General features: G+C 27.6%; 1 protein-coding gene across 2 annotated transcripts; it reads left to right on the top strand.

Moving 5' to 3' along the window:
* Positions 1 to 5,650: 5,650 nt before the first annotated feature.
* Positions 5,651 to 22,105, top strand: LOC100162546 (A disintegrin and metalloproteinase with thrombospondin motifs adt-1). Of its 2 annotated transcripts, none has more exons than XM_008189254.3 (17): positions 5,651 to 6,031; positions 13,690 to 13,759; positions 14,255 to 14,508; positions 14,562 to 14,888; positions 15,342 to 15,603; positions 15,751 to 15,856; positions 16,327 to 16,461; positions 16,962 to 17,211; positions 17,603 to 17,805; positions 18,636 to 18,702; positions 18,773 to 18,863; positions 18,967 to 19,103; positions 19,206 to 19,487; positions 20,028 to 20,142; positions 20,229 to 20,386; positions 21,670 to 21,823; positions 21,963 to 22,105. In XM_008189254.3, the coding sequence occupies exons 1-17, from the start codon at positions 5,969 to 5,971 to the stop codon at positions 22,037 to 22,039; spliced, it is 2,751 nt and encodes a 916-aa protein (XP_008187476.1). In that variant the 5' UTR covers positions 5,651 to 5,968; the 3' UTR covers positions 22,040 to 22,105. The 2 variants fall into 2 exon arrangements, with proteins under 2 accessions (XP_008187476.1, XP_001945043.2); XM_001945008.5 differs by having other exon boundaries at positions 18,773 to 18,887.
* The last annotated feature ends 175 nt before the right edge of the window (positions 22,106 to 22,280 follow it).

Genomic DNA, 22,280 nt, shown 5'->3' with positions numbered 1-22,280 from the left:
GGTGTTTATTTCTTATTTCTAATAGTTTTGGCATTCAGTTAAGATATGTTTAACAGTTTGTTATTTCTGTTTAATATTACGTTTATTAACTTCAATATTATATTGAAATACTTTTTTATTTTTTTATTTTGCATTAAATCAATCAAAACTTTTCTAATTAGTATCCAAAATATAACTGTATACACTGTATACACAACAATTCATATTATTAAAATTGTTTAAGTTTATTATAGTACATATTGATTATTTTTAAGCTGTACGGGTTGTATATAAGCAAATTCCCGGTAAAATACTTTTGAAAAATCTTTGAAGTTCCTATCTACATTGTCTTATAAATAGTGAATGTCTGTACAGACAATACGTATTGAAAAATTAAGATAGTTTAAGTACCTACCTAAGGCTTTTATGTGTTACGGATTTAGTGATTAAGAACAATATAAAATATACCATAATAAATATGTAGTTAAGAATTTTTAGAGTTAAAATAAACGAACTATATATTTGTAAAGTTTTTAATGGTTCGAAAATGTCAAGTAAAATGTCGTTATATTATTAAATTGTCATATATTGTTTTGTTTTAAAATGTATAAACCTCTATTCGTAGAAGCTTTAAATCTACGTGTCTATACGTTAATGATGTACACATCGAATTCCAATTAATTTATTGGATATAATAATGAGATATAATTATGCATTAAGTATTTAAAATTTAAATAATTCCACATACCTAGGTAGGTACTTGATTATATTTTCGACGACGTCTGATCAGTATTCATTAAGAAAATGCATTTATGTATGATACCTATTTATAATAATATATTATAATATTATAAGCCAAGAGTACAAGACAATAGATGGATAGGAATTCGTTTCCGATTCAGACAACGATAGGTAAATATTTTAGAAATTCCGTGGCTCGCATGACAAACAAGGCGTGCAAGCTCGATTTCGTAGACATGTACATCTACGTACCTATACTGTGTTTGGTTAGCGCGATATATTTTTTTCATCGACGAAGGACGAGCTACTGCATATAAGGTATAATACTATATTATAATTCTTTTTTCACGGATGAATTAACGTGCATTTAATAGGCAAGGTAATCGGTATAGTGTGTTAAACCTATTGGGTGTATCCATTAATTCTATCAGCTATAAATACGATTATCACGAATAGGTATATTATACAACTGCAGATCAAAATATAGTCATACACGGGGCTTTATGTGCAAACTGTTATTATAACAATTGTACAGTATTCAATACTTATTGAATTTTCAATAAAATTAATTTTTCCGAGCAAAATATATTTAATAATGGATTTGTTCCGAGTTATTAAAATATCTACGATAAACAACATAATTTATGTTGAATAATAAAATGTACATTTACACATTTTACAGTTAAATATTTGTTATAAGTAATGTTTATTTATTTATGATAATAACGTGATTTTAATAACATAAATGTATAATAATATAATATTGTAAGACATGAATTTTTCTAATAACATTATTTTTGAAGTGTTTGTCAAATGTTTCAAGTTTCTCTTGGATACACCTATGTTCGTAAATAGAATACATAATACATAGGTTGTATTGAAATAGGTTTTTGTAGCCCGTGTTCATTGGCGAAATTGTCCAAATAAAATTTCACAAGTCAGTGGGCCCCATTCGATTCGCCTGTATCTGAAACCCGTGTGCAATAAAATACACACCCTGCGTACCCACATTTTACGGTACCTACCTACACGGCTGTGCAACAAATGTAATATGTACAATGTATATTTTTTTACGTATGCATAATTTACTGTATACAAACCTATATGGCTTTAGAATATATAATATGTAAGGTACCTATATGAAATTAAAAAGCGTGAATTAATTACACATACTATAATATAAACACTTGATACGATGGGTCACATGATAAACCTAATTGTCTTATATAAGATATTTTATTTGCAATTGAATTTTAAAAAAAATAAGGTAATTACAATTAATCCTCGATTATATAATATTTAGATTTAAATACACAGTTACCATAACTATAACTATAACATCGTAAGCCTAGTAATTAGGTAAATATAATATATCTCTCTAGACTGAATACTGAATATCATATACGTAGGCACTTAATATTATATTTGTTATAGCAACATATCAATTTTAATTTAGCAAATTTGTTTTTCAATATCAATAGGATGTCATTTTCTTATGTTAAATTTAGCGAAGGAACTTATATTATAATAGTCTAACACAAAGTTATTGATTTTTAGCTACGTTAGTGAAATTAATTTTTAATAATGTAGATTCTATTTTTAAATTGTTCTGATGTAATAGAAAATGTGACATAAAATACATCAACCACATGCCGATTTCTATAAATTATAATCATATTAGGTTACTTATAGAGATACTTTCACAGCATGCTTAACATTATTACCTATCCTCTTGATATTATTAGCTTTCGAAAAAAAATAGAGATTGATAGTTTCAATCAATCTTTTTATGTAATTGGAATTCGGAGCATGCTATAAATAATATACAACTATGGTAAACTACAATATGCCAATACTACCTCAGTAGTTTCTGAGTTATAAGGGTATATATAATATTTTATAGAAATGTTATACTCATAATAATTTAAAAAATTGTCAATTCAATTCTATGCAAATAATTTGTAATACTTAATATAAAATAAATAAATATATATATATATTATTTTTCTGCATTTATAAAGTTATAAGTAGGTAATCTCAAAGTTATACAATGTTATAAAATATATTTGGTGAATTAGAACAATTATCTATAGGCGCTATAATATAGTCTATAATGCCTTACAAGTTCCAACAGGTGTAAATAAATAAATAAAATAAAAATTATTGGATTTAAATGATGGGAGTATGGGACCCTATGGCCTATAGTAATAAATAATAATATTACATTAATATATCTTGTGTGTTATATATTCCAGGGCTTAAATTTAAAAATATATATCGTTTTTACGTTTTCGGATATTTAAACTTTATATAAAGTTTATAATGTTTATCGTTATTTGATTTCTTCCGTTTATCATTATTGTATTTACAGGGATAAAATATTTCAAAAATATAAGCTACTGTAACATATAGTTTTGTCAACTTTGGATTGTTCATAGTTATAATATTCATACACTTATATAGACTAAAAGGTTTAAATATTAATGTTAAGTTCGACGTAAAAAAAACCACAAACGTAATTTCGAATAACGATATTTGCAATTTTTTTATGTTACATATACGTTTATTGTTTATTTTTAATCAATAATTATGATTAATGAATAATGATATTCGTTTTTTTTTTCGTTTTTCGGTTATTGATTTTGTTTATTTTGTTTATTATTTTCCGTTATGACGTTATAAATAACGTTTTGAAGCCCTGGTATATACCAAGATTTCAAGTTAAATTTGCAAGTATGTAAAAATCATAATTTATCTAAATTTTACTGCATATGTCCAATTCCTCGACCCTCAAGTAGTATTCGATTATTTAAAAGTTAAAACTATTTTATTTGCATATTTTATAAGTCAATTAAATGTATAAAATTAATTAATTTTTTTTAAATAATTATGCCAAACATATGGTAAATATTATGTTCATAACACGATGCAAGTCTGCAAATAAAGTTAAGGTGAATGCGCCTCAGACTTCTTTACTATAATGCGTCTAACACCCTCTGCACCATGTCGGTGGTCCAGCATGTCCAGGTGGGAGGGAAGCAGGTGGTTTGAATTTGCCAATGGCATTTAATTGGTTAGTAAAATATGCAAATCTAATTTTTTTAACTTAAAAAATAGCCGAGTACAGGTTATTAAAAAAATCATCCGTTATGTAAGCCAGACTGTATAATATATCATGTAATGGCCATTGTTTGGTGACAATGTAACCAGTTTTTATTTTACGAATTATTTACAAAAACATTAAATTAATCAAACAAAAGCAAACTTAAAACTAAAATTATCATTATAAAAATATTTATTTTGTTTCACAAATATGTTATTATTTATTATTTTAAATTTAAGTAACAAACGCTCTATTTATTGTTGATTAAGATAATATTTTATTGTATATTTATACAGAAATATTGAATTAAATATTGTATTTATGAATTAAAAAAATATTGGGCACGTATTTGATTTTTCAAATATAATATTATTTGTACAGGTTTATATTTGTATAGTGTTATAACTTATTTGTGCGAAACTAATGCTCTGTTGAAAGTAATCGAACAGGGTCTTTCCAGGGATTAATACAATACAATTCATTTTAATTACAAACGGCCCTGATCTTGGGGGTCATACAACGAATTGTTTATTTTCAGCATCAATTGGTTACAATATTTTTATGTAATTTAATTTTTGAAAACTGAATTTTATCTTAATTTAAATAATGAATTGTATGATTTATTCCAATAATCGTTTTTTTTTTGTTCTATTCCTATAACAGTATAAATTATAATACATACATAATGTGTATAATATATTATTATAGTACTTTGAGATTTAATATAAAATCTCATTAATCTAAGATATTTTTGAATATTATATTATGTTATCTGATTTCATTATTTGTTTTAAATTAAAATTTGATAAGAATATTATAAAAAATGTTGAAGACAGATAATTTTTAATAAATAATGGTAAACAAATGTGCCTACCTATTAATAATTAATTGTCTTTACATTTCTAAGAGTTTTTACTACAACTTATATAGTTCAATAACTATATTATAATAAACATTACAATAATATGTAAATTAAAATAAAATATATTTAGGCCTCATTGAATTAAATACGAGTACAACATAATATAGTATACTAGTTGCCCAACCTTCCTCTGGAAGAAATTATTTTTTTATAATTTAATTTTAAGAACATATTATGACTATTTTTTGGCTATACAAATAATATAATATAATTACATATTGTAGTTATTGTTACTGCTAATTTCTGAAAATTATATAATATCCTACATTTTGAATTCAACCACTGGAGTAATAAATTTTATTATTTTTAATAGTTTTTATTATAGAATAGAGATAAGGTAGAAACAAATTTAACAATAAATTATTTGTTCAATGAATAATTATATATATTTGAAATGGAAAAATGCAAGTGCAAACAAATAAATAAATAATTAATAATAATAATATTAATAATAACAATAATAAATAAGCAAACAAACAAACCGGTTTCCTTCGTCTCCAAAATCAAGTTAGATTCTTATATATATAGATTACTTTATTATTATTAAAACCTATAAAAGTAAACTAAACTTATTAATTGTTGTTAAAGTAGGTAATATATTATGATACATTTATAATTTATATAATGTACATCATATTATTATAAATCAATCTAAAATTATTTTACTGTTCAAATACGTGCGTTGAAAAATATCTTCGGACGTAAAATTTTAGGATTATGCAGAAGAACCAGTTTATATTATTACTATTATTAATATACGAGTGCGCCAAAACGACACCAGGGAAGTAACATAATGATAATATACACGCGTAAACAATCATTATGCTGTAATTTTTTAACAAGTGGCGGTATTCTTTTATACCTGTAAATATATATATATTTATGTATATACACAGTACGATAGAGCAGGCACTGCCAGCAGTCAGTTTCCAGCAGAACACCATTCGTTTTAGTCTAGCGGATGAAATGGTCGTGTGCGATTATTTATGTTTTATCGTGTTTTTTTACGTAATTATTTAATTTATTACCATCGTTTTTTTACCGATATCGTTCAATTGTACGATACCATTTATAAGTGTTATGTGTTGTTTAATAATCGGAGGTTAAGACATGTGTCATGCAGTCCAATAACTGGAAGTTACAAAAATATCAATGTAAAATAACAGTATCAATGTAGATTTGAAATACATTTGATAGTTATGAAACTAGACGATTAAAAAATAATGCAGTTCTTAATCGAATTGTTTTTGCTATTATGGATACTTCAACCGTTAAAAAGTGTTAAGGTAATTGTTTATATCATATTAATTATAATTTGAAATTGCGTTCCAAGAATTTAATATATAATATGTGTAATAGGTATATAATAACATACTAGCAGATTAATGCATGTACGTACTGTCATAATTAAATTTAAATAATTGTACTCAGTTAATATACCATCTTATATATATCTTGTTTTGAATGTTAGCAGATTTGTTAGTAAGGAAATGCATTTTATGTAATTATAATTAGGGTTCAACATATATCGGCATATCGCTCAACTATTATAGATACATTTATAAAAACAATAGTTAGGTATTCATGTTAAAAAAACATATAAGAGATTTAAACATTTAAAAAGTACAAATTTGCAAATGAGGAAGTTTAAAGTTACAGTTCTTCAATGCCTGCCTATATGATATTAAATAATTAAACAATTTATTATTCTAAAATGTATATATATAAATATAAATATAGATATCATCTGTAATATAAATTACATTTTTGGAAGTTAGTAAATTAGATAAGATCCTTAAATCACGAACAATTTGTAAACTACAAATTTTCAATGCATTAGAAGTTAAAACCTTGCCTTAAGATATCAGCATAATTTAACATTTATACGAAAAAAAAAAAATTTCATAGAAGATAAAAAAACAAAAATAATAAGAAAGTACCTTTCATAATTTATGAATATGGTAAAAATTTAGGTAAAAGAAATATTTTTTGTTTTTATTATTCTTTATAACTTTAAAAGTTAAAAGTTCTTAAGACTTAAAGATTTCAAAACTATTATTACTAAACTTTTATTAAGAAACGCTTTTTTAAAAGTATTACTATTAAAATTAATCAATTAGATATCATAAAATGTATACATTATAAACATCAGTTGGCGTAATGGTGTGTCAATAGTATGCAATTTTTTTCTATTGTAATTTTTCGACATTTTCATTTTGTTATGATAATTTTTCCTATCACCCAATGTTGTATTTTCAATCGGAAACTATTCCGTTGATTTTTTCGTACAGTTAAAAATAGGAATTTGTTGACATTTATTTAAATATTTTCTGTATTTTTATTAAGACCAAGGTATGCGCAGCATTAATATATTATTATTTGGTTGGTTTAATTATATGGAATGTGAAAGAACAAAAAGGAAACTCTTTCTACTTACATAAAAAATAAATAATAATTTAAATAAATAATATTTTGATCTAGGTACTAAATATTTAGTGATTAATAATTTTACTATATTACATTCGAATAATGAAGTGTGGTTGATTTAAAAGGGTATATAGATATTAAAATTGATATGTTATTTTACCAACCGATATGTGTGCTTATTTTTGATAAGTATGTATCCAATGGCTGACAATAACACTAAGCTGGAAAATCTATTGATTACCACCTGGCATCTACTTGTTAACGGGTACCTACTGACATTCCAATGTTATATAGGTTGTTCATTATAACACTTATTTTTGTTTCGTCCAGACACATTTTAGCGCTCTACCTTCACTATCCCCCAATTTTCTAACGGAGTCATGGTCAAAACATAACCGAGATATGCTATAATGTATGAATCGAAAAGTGTTTTGAATATCACTTAGAAATACTCTAATTGGTAGTCTATGAAAATTGAAGCTTTTGCGTACTAAATATAATGGTAATATACTTTGCATTGAATTCACGATGCACAATTTTTCAACTAAAATTACCACTGTTAAAACACTTATAACAGTATAATATGGTGAATAATTCAGTGTGTGTTAGTGAAAGAGATTAGATATATGAATTATAAATCATAAATAACAAAAATCGTTTTCACTAGAAAATCTTATCATTTAAAATGTAAAAAGCCGGTATATAAAACCGTTTTTAGTTGGACGATCCAATTGGTTCCTGAATCGTATACTATAGTATACAATACTTTAGTCTCAAATAAATTTTAATAAATCCACTAAAGTTAAAATTAATAAGTTACCATGTTGTAAGTAATTTACTTGGAAACAGGGATATCTATATTATAAAAACAAAATTTAATCTAGTGTCAAAAAATATATCATTTGAAAATTGAAATGAAACATTTTAGTAAATACGATGAAAACATAAAAATATATAAAATATAAAAAAAACTGAAGTATTTTAAAAATTTTAAATGTACTTATACATATTTAAAACTTAAACACTATTTCGATATTTTATACTGTGTTCCGTTTCACGAATTAATAGTAAAGTACGTTTATTGGCTAAGTACACAGTCTATATATAATACTATAATAGGCAACTCCAAAATTACGTTTATATTAATAGATAATTGACATATTAATGGTTCATTTACCGTACTAATACAGATCATGTCTGTTGGTCATTGCACGACAAGGTCATCGTTAGAATACAAATGGTTTATCAATGATGTTAAATCGGCGGTTCAGCTATACGCGATGTTCTTTATTTTTGATTTGGATATTATAGGTACAACAAACGATTGAGAAATTCCTCGACAATAGATCGAAAATTGTAAGTATGTATTGCCTTGTTCTAACTTAAAAGTTTTTCCTGTGCATAAAGTGTAATCATTGTATTCTAAAATCATTCGCTCCAGTGTTCGTGTTCATCATTTCATAAGACATTTCTGCATCGATTAACAAACATAATCGATCTGAATAAGAGTTTTCCTCTTTATCGTATATTCATTACATTTATTATAATATCTGTTATGCGCGTGGAGCGCAACGGACCACAGACGATGCGTTCCCTCCGAGGGAAAACCGTATACATTCTCAATATCAGTGGTATACGAGCAGAATGATTATCTTACTTGGAAACCAAACGCGAGGAAAGTAACGATTCGGTAATAACTTTAAAAATTGCCTTCTTATACATAGGTACACCTTTTACTTTCATGGCACATCCTGTCCCGGGTCCACTAGACCATTGTTTTTTGCAATCCAATTGCCGGATTCAGAACGGAGAGTATTCCACTATTTCTCTTTATACCAAATGTAGCTATATTATGTGCTATGCAGGCAACTGTCACTGGTACTTAACTATAACTAATATACGCACATGAAAAAATCATAAAAGCGTATTCGTTATCAGTTTGATAAAAACGAAATTATTACAATGATGAGAAAAGGCCATTATAGTGTTCGAACACTCGTATTATAGCGACAACGCTTATTTCCCGATAACCTTGCCCATTCGGGACACGTTTGATTTGCACGCATCAGTGACACACTTTATAGTGAATAATAAAAAAATAATAATAATATAATTTTATGTAGGTATCCGAATATCGAATATGATTGTACATTATATCACATTGTTTGAGCTAGTGTGTTTTTTATTTCATTTTTTTTTTAGTCTGCTTAGATAATAGTGTAAAATTCCTACTATTGTCAGGAAATATTATAAAATCAAACCAATCCTGTTGTCCAGGTTGATAACCTTAAATATTTCAAAATTATTTTTCAAGGAGAAATAACAATATATGTATACTTTGGAAAAACAATCGTTCGTTTATAAGTTTAAAATTAATTATTCACTTCTTGTGAACCCTTATGTATAATAAATTCGTATGGAAAAAAAACACTCGATAATAAAAAGAATACTTAATTTGATAAGAAGGGTGTTTTTGATGGATGTCCACTTTCGAAGTTGATTTAAATCTAATTATTTGTTATCTATCCAAACGTTTACAATGTATGAAAGTTTAAACATTTTATAAGTATGTAGTAGGTACCTACCTATATTTGATTTATCAGTTTTACTTAGTTGGATAATGTATGAATATAGTTAGTCAACTTTAAGTCAATCTTAAGTTTAAGATAATGTTAATTAACTCAAGTAAATTTATTTTAATAATGTAATATAGTTCACGAAGTTTAACGTTTTCAGGATATTTCAGTAGTGAGAAATCTCTTTGATATGAAATACGATGATCATAATTATTTAACGGGCTGAAAAATTAACCATCCGGAACCGTATTATTGGGTCACTATTTTTGTATTCCATATTTTTCCTGGTACAGTCAGCTAAGCAGGATATTTTTAGTTTAACACTGTTAAAAAATTGTCCATATAATTATAAAATAATCATTTTATAAAGTACTAATTTTTAATTTGTATATAGTAATAAATAATAACAATATAAACACGAAAGATGATTATATTATTTAAAATTTCAATTATAAACACTTCGTATTAATATATAAAAAAAAAACAAATAAGTATTTTTTATCATATTTTTGCAACAGCTATAAGTATACCTATTGTTAAAAATTACATTTTAATGCACAGAATTTTTTCTGCTTCCTCGATCTTTCATATTTTATTGGGGTTCCCGCATTAAGTAGATACTTATCTAAAACATTAAAAATCATTTATATTATTATTGATAAATCTTTCTTCGAAATGTACCTATATTTATTAGGTATTAAGTTCCTAATTATAAAATAAATTACATCAGAGTTGTAACGCAAGACTATGCTAATCTACTCATATCACAATATAGATATATACATATATGTATACTGATAAACATATATTAATGTCAATTGGTCGAATGGCGTTGACACTGAATTTCAGGAGAAAGACGAAATTCAGTCGTCAATCGATCAGACAAAACATTTCCATATCTACATAGACCTATCACTAACTCTGAAGTCATATCTGATCGTGTATAAAATGGAATAATTTACATGCCATATTTGATATTCTGAAACGTTTTGGAACAAATATTCATTAGATATTTCTATTAAACTACTTATTATATTATATTTTGAATGTGTACAAATATCGACAAACATAATAACGCAACGCTCGCGACTTGCATTTATTTTATTTTTGATTCAGTCAAGGAATTCCACAATATCTGTGATTGCCTATAGTATCTATTTAGTTTCAAAATAACATTATCTAATCACTGCGGGGATAACAAAAAAATGTTGTGCCCAAAATTACTAGCCAAAGTTCTAAATACCTACTATAATTGACGATAACCGTGGAATAATCCGATTTGACTATTAGGTACTTACATGATTGTGTAAGTTATTTATACACCTTACACTCACATATTAAAATATGTGTACCTACGTTATACATAAATATAATAAATTATATATTTATTTCATAATGTATAGGCACCAATTTTAGAAGTAATTTGAATATTTAAAAGGGTTATGTATATAGTTATATTATAGTTTGTTATGTTATGTAGGTATATTAATTATTTATGTTTGATTGCATTGAGATAAACAGAGCGTACAAATTAAAACCAATGGTTAATATAATTTTTAAATATTGTAATTTAAACATCACTTCTATGCACATTAGTATGCTGTGTTTAAAATGTATACAAGTTTAGAATGATAAACACACTAACGATTATTTCAGTAAAAATTATAATTTACTGAATCGTTAAAATGCCAATAACATTTGTTTTAACTGTATTTTTTTTAAATAAATTAAGACTTTAAATTAATAATTATAAAAAAAGATTTAAACATCAATCTTGTTTTATTGGCATATTATTTTGCAAAATCAATATTAAAATTGTTTTTGATTTAAATTCCACTTTTAATTTAAAAAAAAAAATTAAAATATTATATTGCTGTAATATTTATTGGTGTTAATTGCTATTTGAAATAACTAATATAAAATATTATAATACAAATAGATACTACCTGCCTAATTGATAAGCAAACATTTTTTTTAAATGTGGCCCTTATTTTTAGGTTATTGCCTATTGGTCAATATTCTATGTGATTCAGGTCTTAATAAATAATGAAAAATATAAAATATAGGTACCTCTACTTGACAATAACACAATTTATGACGGGGAGGGAAGTTTATGTTATCGATCATTACACAGCTCGGACTACTATGCCATTAGCGTTACATGCATTAACTTTAAAAAAAAATATTATTGTTATAACCTAACAAGTTGTACTTAAATATAATTAAGGAAAAAGATCAATAAAACAAACGTACACGCTTATTTACATATTTTAATATTTATAATATTATGTTATATATTATAGTGGTTGTTTGTATAACGGTAATACTACCGCTACTAATAATAATAATATTGGTACCTATCTACCAGTGGCTTAATCAGGATTTTGTTAGTAATTAATGATTAATTATAATGATAATTTATGATTTATGTATATTATAAATGTTTACATACAAACTATTACAATATTGTAAAACGTGGTGGATACATCTTATGTATAAATCGTATAATATATCCATTCAAAGATAACTGTAAGGATTTTAAAATGATCCTGAAATTTCCGGGAGGGCTGCGCCCCCTCAGCAGTTCCTGCAGGTTACACCACTGGTATCTATAGCTTAAGATTATTTATTTAAAAAACTGAATGACATTACTATCGCTGACCGGAGAGTGGCCAACATTTTTTGCAATGAGACGACTTATTTTGAGTTCGATGGGAACTTTACAGCACCTACCTACAGTATTTGAAATAGACTCGAGGCCAGTAGTACAATCATTGATTACACTTTGATAACGCTTAACCGACTGACAAGAGATTTTACTACCGGCCGAATTCCGCTGGTTAGGAGTCCGTTAAATTTAACCGGAGATGGTAATACTGGCCCTCAGTCTGTTATAGCTATATTTGGGTCACGGAGTCTACGGACACGTTTAATACTATCCAACGTCGATGCAATAGATCCCATCGTGTATTCGTGTCTACTGTTTATAGTGATAAAAGCTTTACCGATTTTATATGAAATATAACAAACCGTAATATACATTTATCCACTTCGGTTATTTAATTACTAAAATGTGGTGACAAATAACAATATTTAAAAATGTCTACATAATATATAGTAGGTGTACACTACGCATTATTTTAAATAAGTATGAAATGATTAAATCGTTTTTATGATAAAAAAAAGTCATGTTATTAAATATCTGTTTATTCATTGCTACAATTCTTACAATTCTTTATTGTAATAATATAATAAAATAATATTTAAAATACATGCGCAATAACGTGGCGTAAGTTCAACTGGACACTGGTGTAGGTATTTAATTTAGATGCGCACTCGTATTAAATTGTATTAAAAAAAAAAATCACACACGTTAAATTAAATTATAAATCAATTATAATAGACTAATTAATATGTATATGTATTAAACTAATTATTTGAATCAAGCCGATAAGAGTAGCAGAGAAAATGAAAAATAATAAAATAAAATACATTCATTTTTCCAATTCTCAGAAGTTATGGTCGTATGAAAATCCTAATTTTCGAAATAAAATTTTATGGAATAATTCATATTTAATAACATATAATTTATTGTTCCTGTAGAATGGAATTAGAATGTTCTTACGGTACTTATCCTCATGATTGTCGTAAAAGGCAACTAAAATGAGGTTGCATCGGGTCGGTGTAAAAAAATATGTCTAAGAAGTATGTTAGGTCCAAAACCGAGTTAAATAATATAATCCAATAATTGGGTTAACTTAATCAGATAATATTACGAGATATTTATTTACTTTAATTTATTTTGTTGAAAACGTCAATATAAGTAAAAATACGTTGTCAACCGATTAGATTATTGTTCTTAAAATAAATCTCTTACATTTAATAATAATAATAATAATAATCATAAAAAATAAATGCCCTGACGAAATATTTGTTTTTAGATCGACGAGACGAATCTAATTGAACATTTGACACCATCAGAATGGAGACATTTCGTTGGACCCAATACAAGTAAGTACCTACCTACTATACTATTGGTTATGCTTTAGTTCCGCACTGCAGCGATTATTATTTGAACATATTTAGACCGGCGGAAGAAAAAAGTGAAAATGTGTGGATTGTTATTAAAGTTGTTACAAAATGTTTGAATCCGGGTGGGAGGTACACACACACACACACACACACACACACACACACTTATACCTACGTTTAAAATAATAAATGTTAATCGTTATGGTTCCGTGGGTTTCCGAAGAGGTCAATAACACGTGGACAGTATTATAATTGTTGTGCATTTACACGCTATAGATTTAGATAGGGTTTTCTCGTTAGTTGACAGCGTTATCTTACAGGAAAATACTAATTACGCGTGAATGTCATATTAACCTTTGTGTGGAAAATTCTGTTTTTTAAAATATTACATAGGTACAATTGATATGTTATGAGACGCGCTTGACATACCACCTACGCCATATTATAACATGCACGCCATTTACATTGTTACAGGTCAACATTTTGGCGTAACTTACTTAAATCAAAATATGCCGAAAATCGGACTGGTCAATTTCACGTCTAATCAGTTGGGTCGTTATTTTCAATTAGATTTACAAAAAAATGATGATTTGTTCGACGACAAATTTGTCATACTAAAAAGAAAAAATGGAAAATCAGAAATAATAGACGATCAATGGAATGATACGGGTTGTTATTACCATAGTTTTTCACCCCACGTTGCTGCACTTGACGTCTGCAATGGATTGGTAAATCTAACTGAAATTTCAACATTACTTTTTGTAATATTGTCTTTATCTAGAGGGGCATCCTTAAATCAAACGAGGATGAGTTTTATGCCATAAGTCCATTACCGGAACGATTTCACGGTTTGGATGAAACACCACACGTAATCGTCCGACTAGAGAACGCAGCCAAGCTAAAAGATTATCTTGGTAAATTTATCACCGTGAATGAATATAATAAATTACCAAAAATTCGATCAAAAAGAGCTATTTGGTCACCATCTGTGTTGAATGTGGAAATAGCCATTTTTGTAGACCAGGACCTTTATAGGCTCATGGCCGTGAATTTCGAATCAAACACCGAAAAAGAAATTATTCGATTTGTTTTGGCTATGGTCAACGCTGTAAGTAAATTACTAAACTTCATGAAACAACTGATTACTTTTCCATGTCCTATAGAATGTATTTTTTCGATAAAATTAAATATCGCAAGGTGTAGGTACCTATGACGAGAGTTTGACAGTAATTTCACTTCGAGTTCACACTTAAATATGTCAAATCCTCATAAATCATAATGCACCGTCTTGTCTAATTTTTCTATTAAAAATTATTTAACATGCAATTTAATGCTTGAGAACAAATAATGATTATCTAATGACGGTGTTCAATGAACAGTATTATAATAGCGGAAACAATATAGTAAAAAGCGACAAACGTATTAAAAAATGATATCAATAACGTCGTCAAATCGTACGCATGAATAATAATGGAATCGTAACAGTTGCAGTGTAATGGCCTAGTTGGATCAAATCAAAGTGTCGGCAAATATTAAAAAATCCGGTTTTTGGGTCATTTAGGTTGATTTGTTGTATCACGACCCTTCGTTAGGGCGTCAAATCAATTTCATTTTAAAAAGACTGGAGATTCTACATTCGGATCCCGAAGGACTGTCGAGGTCTAACGATATAGACCGATTCTTAAGCAATTTTTGTAAATGGCAACAGACGGAGAATCCACCTCAAGACTCGGATCCTCTGCATTGGGATCATGCCGTTATACTGACTGGCCTTGATTTGTTTGTGACCGGCAAAAATGGTAAAATCAGCAACCAAGTGGTAGGTGAGTAGACGATATCCCATCGTCGGCATCGCGTATGACGACTACGATTTATTAGCATACACGCACTATGCGTATTTTCGTTTGTGGATCTATACGATTTGTCTTTGATTTATCTACTTTTTACGATATTATATATTTATGTTATAGGTCTCGCTCCAGTCGCTGGCATGTGCACAAAAACTAGCAGCTGTACTGTAAACGAAGGTCGTCATTTTGAAAGCGTTTACGTGGTCGCTCACGAGATTGGCCATAAGTAAGAGATTTATAAGTCAATACAATAGAAATATTACACTTAAGACACGGAAATACAATTTATTTTGTCTTGCTGAATGCGTTCAAGCCATGTAATATTATGATACTGAGCTACAGCGAACATTTTACCAATATTATCTTATTTGAATCATTTAGTGAAATGAGTTATTTCATTAAATTCTTTTTATTTTTTATAAAAAAAAAACTTTATTATCTACTGTTGTAACAAAAAAAGGACATATCCAATTTTTTACGCTCTATTATAATATTATCATGTCGGTATCAGATGATCAACAAATTCGTGGGATAGTATGCATATAGCAATTATGGAACTAAAATTTCAAGGGCACGACAACCAGTTTTACGTGAAGATCGACGATTATTTGATCCTATAAATTGCCATCCGTGGCCTATACAAATAAAACATAATCGATCCGTCCGGTGTTTAATTTGTTTATTCGTTGTATATAGCTTGGGAATGCGGCACGATGGAACTTCATCGGACAACAATTGTGATCCAACAAGTTACTTGATGTCACCGACCCTGGGAAGTGGTAAAATTACATGGTCCACGTGCAGCCATGAGTATCTGGAGAAGTTTTTACAGTAAGAATTTCACATTTTTTCAGCAATTATTTATTATTATTTATCAATATAGTTTAGCATTCCTACTTATATATTTTATATGGCTTAAATTAATTTATTTTCACTTTTTAATGTTCAATTTGTACACAATAATAATAATCAATAATAATAATAGTAATAATGTACCCGGAGTATTGTAATATAATATCATTTGTAAAATTTAATGATTTGGTGTTATTTTTGACTATACAAACTGATTAAATTGTATTTTAAATATATTTGTATCATACAATTGAAGACAAATTTTGGTTAAATAAAAATTTCGAAACTTGAACATTTTAATCACATAATATACTTTTTTAATATATGTATTTTAATTATTTGGAACAAAAAAATATAATAATATACTCGTGAGATCCATTACTCTGAAAAATCGTATTGAATCAAAGACCATATAGATTCTTGCAATTTTATCGTTTTTTAAATAATTTGGTAGTAATAACTTAAAAATATGTGTCTAGGAGCTCACAAGCGGGGTGCTTATTTGACGACAGTGGTACTTCTGGTTACATGGACCATAAACAACACGGTCGTTTGCCTGGTGAGCGGTTCGACGCACACGAACAGTGTCTGCTCAAATACGGCCGAGGAAGTGTACATGCCACTAGTCAGGATTTGAGCGAGGTTTGTCGGGATTTACATTGCCAACGGGACCGATATACTTGGACTTCGCATCCTGCATTAGAAGGCACTCTGTGCGGCCCAAATAAAGTAAGATTTTGTGTTTTGAATATAATATATACATATATGGGTATTAAAAAAAATAGAGTAAAATTATTTTCACTTTAAGACTCCATTTATTACATATTCTTCTTTTTAAAAAGCAATATATAAAATAAAAATATATTTGAATTTATTATTGTAGGATATGCACAAAACCTGAGTTAAAAAAGAAAAAGAATTTCTTGATCGAACGACTTCTTTTGTTTACCACTTCTTTAAAGCTTAAACTAATTAAATTGAAAATATCATTCAATAGAATGATTTAATTTATAAAATAATTATATAATGTTTTCTCCCCCTTCAAAACTATATATTATAAAACGTGTCGATTGTCATTAATTAATGTATTGAAATTAATAATTATCAATACACATTTTAGTGGTGTAGAAGTGGTCGGTGTGTACATAAGGGTTTGTCTGCTCTTCAAGCCGGATTTGCACCGCATCAGAGTATCGATGGTGGATGGAGTGATTGGCAACCGTACTCAGACTGTGCCTCATCATGTCTGTTGGGCGATAAAAATGATCTGAATAGCGGTAGCACCGGCATAATGACCTCGTTAAGAAGGTGTAACAATCCCAGGTAAATGTTATTTAGGTAATAGCTTATATTTTAATCATGTTTAAATTATTCAATATTGAATACCAGCAATATAGTTGTATACGTTCAGAGTATATAAAAATATTTTTAAAATAATAATTGATTATAAAATTAATTTATTCAGTTTGCTATTCTATAATGTGCTTGAAAATGAATATCTCCGTTATTAACAATAATGTCGACGAATTTTCCACTACGCAATGCTCTATGATTTTGAACAACATTTATCTAAATTTCGTTCATGAACATTCACATTTTGTAAAATATACTGCGACATTAGTGTCAACGCTGTATAAATTATTGCAAGCATGTGCCAAAAATAATAACTGTGTAAAGGAAAGCTGCCCAAATGTTTTCCCACCCAGGAATCCAGGGTTATGATCATTACTATATGTTTGAAACAATAATGTGAACCAAGAAATACCAAGTAAAAGGAACAAAGAGGCGTAAATAAACTTTTAATAATTATTTCGTATTTCAATTCCTAGCATTTAATAATAATATATTCGTGTAAACAATTCACGTACGTGTACACCTAAAGATTTATTTATTTATTGTGCAGTTTTAATTAGTGTAATTAATGATTAGTCGAAAAAAATCTTAAACCTGAGATACAATAAACAATTTACAGTAAATTTAATTATACATACTTCTTCATGGGTAAATATTTTATTTAGAAATTAAGACAATAATAATATAATATTATAACATAATATTATTTTATTATTCTTCACCTACTATATTTTACGATTCGTTAAGTTAGTTTTTAAAACAATATGTGTAGTATATTGTACTATTTTATTAATGTCTAGGCCAGAAAATAGTGGTAAGACATGTTCAGGTGGTGATCAAAAGTACAAATCATGTTCAACAGAACAAGTAAGTGGTTTTGAAAAAAAAAGCTTTCAAAACGGTTGATCAGAAATTAATATACCACACACATTTTTAGTGCGCAAATGCACCACAGCTCACTCTCAATGACTTCGCAAACGAGATATGTTTAAGAGCTAAAGAATATGATGTAGAGCTTCTGGGAACTGGTAATCAAAAAATTAGTTCAGATCGTATGTGTAAATTTACTACGAAATAACTACTGTGTTATTACGTTTATAATATATTATAATTTTTATGTAATTATTTTAGCCAAAGACGCGTGCACCGTTTGGTGTCATACAGAAAACGGTGGTACAAAAAGTCGGGGTTGGTCTTTTCCTGATGGTACAACATGTCAAATAAATAAGGATAAGAAATCCACTTATTGCATCGGTGGTTATTGTAAGGTAAATTATTGATACAATAATAATTAACAACCCAAATACGTATCGATACAATAATATTATTATTCACTTTAAATTAATTATGACTATTTTTTTTATCAAAAGGAATTCGTTTGTGACAAATCGTCTTCGCCGGACACACTGTACGTGGAGCAGGCAAAAATATGCGAAATAAACGAACCGCCGATAAATCGGCTGAGATCACCTTCACGACCGTTGCCGCTTTTGCCGGCGGAGTCCAGTGTCGTCGGATGGAAATGGCAGCCAATATCTGTGTGCCACTATAGTTGTATGGTTCCGGGTGTCGGCCTAAAACTGGTTGAAGGTAAAACGTGCAAAACGTGCGAGCCAGTCATGAGCATAAAGATTTGCCGTCCACAAAAAGAAGCGAGTATACATTTTCGATATTAGCACTAATTTGCCGTGAATTTTTATATCGTTAAGGGGTATGAAAAAAAAAAAGAATCGTGATGATAGAGATTAGGTACCTGTTTGTTTACCTACATCCTGCCCAATTCAATACTTTATTGCGTAATAATATTGTTTATTATAAATTTACATCAAAGTCTGTAGTAAATAACTTCAAATTAGACATATGATTAGTGGATTATAAGAATTTTGTGCAACGAAATTGGTGAAGATGTGTAATAACTTCAGCATAATCCTCACCGTTTTTATCACACAATATTTTGAATAACATAATTGAACGAAACTTGAGTATAAATATTTAAGTGGTGAGTGACTGAACGTTTCGGAGATTAGTTTTTGCAAGTGATTTTCCATATTAATTTTGGTATATAAAATTAAATGCGTGGGTATCAGAACCTATAATTAATTTTAGTTACCGGCCGAACTAATGTAAACTTTTAGTTTTACAAAATATTGTGATAATTATTTTAACATATATCTTATCTTCATTATAAATAGCAATGCAAAATGGGTCTGAAATCCGTAGTGGATTATGCGACTTCAATTTGTACTAAATATGGTCAAAAAGTGCAGAGACTTTCTGGCTTAGGAATGCAACTGTCATCAGTGTCAGGTAAGAATGCATTATTAGAAATGATATTTTAATTGTTCGATAAATAGTTAAATTTGTTTTAAAATCTTTATTTTAATAACTCGTAGAGGATATGGATAGACCATGTAGACTTGCATGTCAAGATCAGACAGTACAGCACAGATTTTATATTGTTAACGGTGAAGTTGGATGGTTTCCTTTCGGTACAGATTGCGCTCGAGGAGATCCGGATCGACGGGCATTTTGTTTGAGTGGAAAATGTTTAGTGAGTACTCTTAAAGACCATACATTTCATACAGTGGAATAAGAAGAATTCAGAACTAATCTTATGCTACGACTTCTATGTAGATGAAATTGTATGCAATATGTATTGTATATGTTATTACTTTATATTATAACTAAGCGATATTCGAGAGTTATAATATGAAATCATAATATATCAAAATATTATTAAATTTTATTTTGATTCAAATTATCAGCATATTATATAAGATACAAATTAATACTATCTACATTCTACAGTCTAAACACAATTTTTTAATAACCTTAGTCGATTTAATCATTACTAAAGTTCGGAAGTCGTAACTCATTAAAATATTTTTTTAAAAAAAACACTTAGAATACGGCTAAACAAAATAAATTATAATCCCAAAAAATATAAAAAAAATAATAAATACACTCACGATACAATGGAACAGGTAAAACAACTGAATACTTTTAAAATATACTAAAAGCCTACTATGCATGATTTCTTCTCCGTAACATATCGATCAATACATTTATTATTACAAGATAAAATCAATTAGATCCATTCACTCAGACATTATATGATATAAAAATAAATAGTTATTCAAATACATAGATATTCCACAGTTTTTAAACAGAAATATTACTGACAAAAAAAACTTCAAAAAATCTAAAAATAGAATAAATACTAATCAAGCAAAATTAAATTGTTTTATTCATCTTACATAGTATCGGTAATTAAAACAGTTTATATCTGATCTAGCTGCCTATTGATATTGATATTTAATGTCTATTATATCCGAATTTTAATCATTTTTAAGAAATTATAGTAAATGATGTTCATATTGTGTCATTGAGAAACATGTAATACCATAATGAATTAAACATACAGTGTACAAGTATTATTTAAGAAGTTATGCGAACACTTTATAGTTCATATTTTTAAAGTGTTCATTTTTAAAATAAAATAAATATTTTTTTTTACTTTAACAGTAATTTGTTCTAATTAATAAAAACGTCTTTTCAACTATTAATTGCACGTTCATGTCAGTTACCTAGCTCAATAATTCTATAAAGATATTTTTTTTTTATAATTATAATACGCTATAGTTGTGAAAGTATTTTTTCTGGGGGGTTATTAATTTACAATCTTGATAATATCATAATTGTAGACAAAGTTATAATCATCCATAGTTTATTTGATATTGTTAAATTATAAAGAAACGATTTTATAAATTAAAATGTATTGTAATAGTTAACGGTGTTGTACTGATTCTTGCACGTGTTTAAATTTTTTAATAGGATTTTGGACTGGATAACATGCCATTATCGGTAGAAGAAGTGGCATCACATAATAATTTCAGTTCAAATAATCGTATAAAAAGAAGTATATCTGTGCAGGATAGCGATTATACAGTGGAACAGATCATACAATATTTCTTTAATATAAATAGAGGTAAGCTCTGGTTGTTACCCATCATAGACACATGTTTTTTAAACTTTTACACGTTAATCAAATACTGTCGTCTTTATGTTATATTTTATAATGTATCGGTGAACATAATAATATAATATAATTTTATTATTTATTGCAGAGAAGAGAAAACCAATTATAGATCGTGACACGATATCGCTAGACTTTGAAAATCCCATAGAAATACATAATACGTGATCATGTTATGATGTAAAGATTACATTAGTATTTCTATCGAAAATATAAAAATGTGCGATCAATCAATTTATGTGTTAATTAATATATTGTATTTATTGTTTTCTAACCCACGCACGGCGTCTTACATAGGCAATTTAAGTACATGCATGCGTACGTGCATGATTATAATAATATTAAAATATTAATACGTACGTACGTCATATAATTTATTATGATTAATGAAATTATAGTATAATATATT

Source organism: Acyrthosiphon pisum, chromosome A1, assembly GCF_005508785.2.
Source record: "Acyrthosiphon pisum isolate AL4f chromosome A1, pea_aphid_22Mar2018_4r6ur, whole genome shotgun sequence".
In the NCBI taxonomy this organism is placed as follows: Eukaryota; Metazoa; Arthropoda; class Insecta; order Hemiptera; family Aphididae; genus Acyrthosiphon; species Acyrthosiphon pisum.
Note: the sequence above shows the minus strand (reverse complement) of the source record. Positions and strands in the feature narration are given on the sequence as shown.

Coding starts and splice junctions, on each gene's coding strand:
- LOC100162546 (XM_001945008.5), top strand. CDS start 5,969: ATGCAGTTCTTAATCGAATTGTTTTTGCTATTATGGATACTTCAACCG. Junction 14,889..15,341: donor TTTTGGCTATGGTCAACGCT/GTAAGTAAATTA, acceptor TGGGTCATTTAG/GTTGATTTGTTGTATCACGA. Junction 17,212..17,602: donor CTCTGTGCGGCCCAAATAAA/GTAAGATTTTGT, acceptor TACACATTTTAG/TGGTGTAGAAGTGGTCGGTG.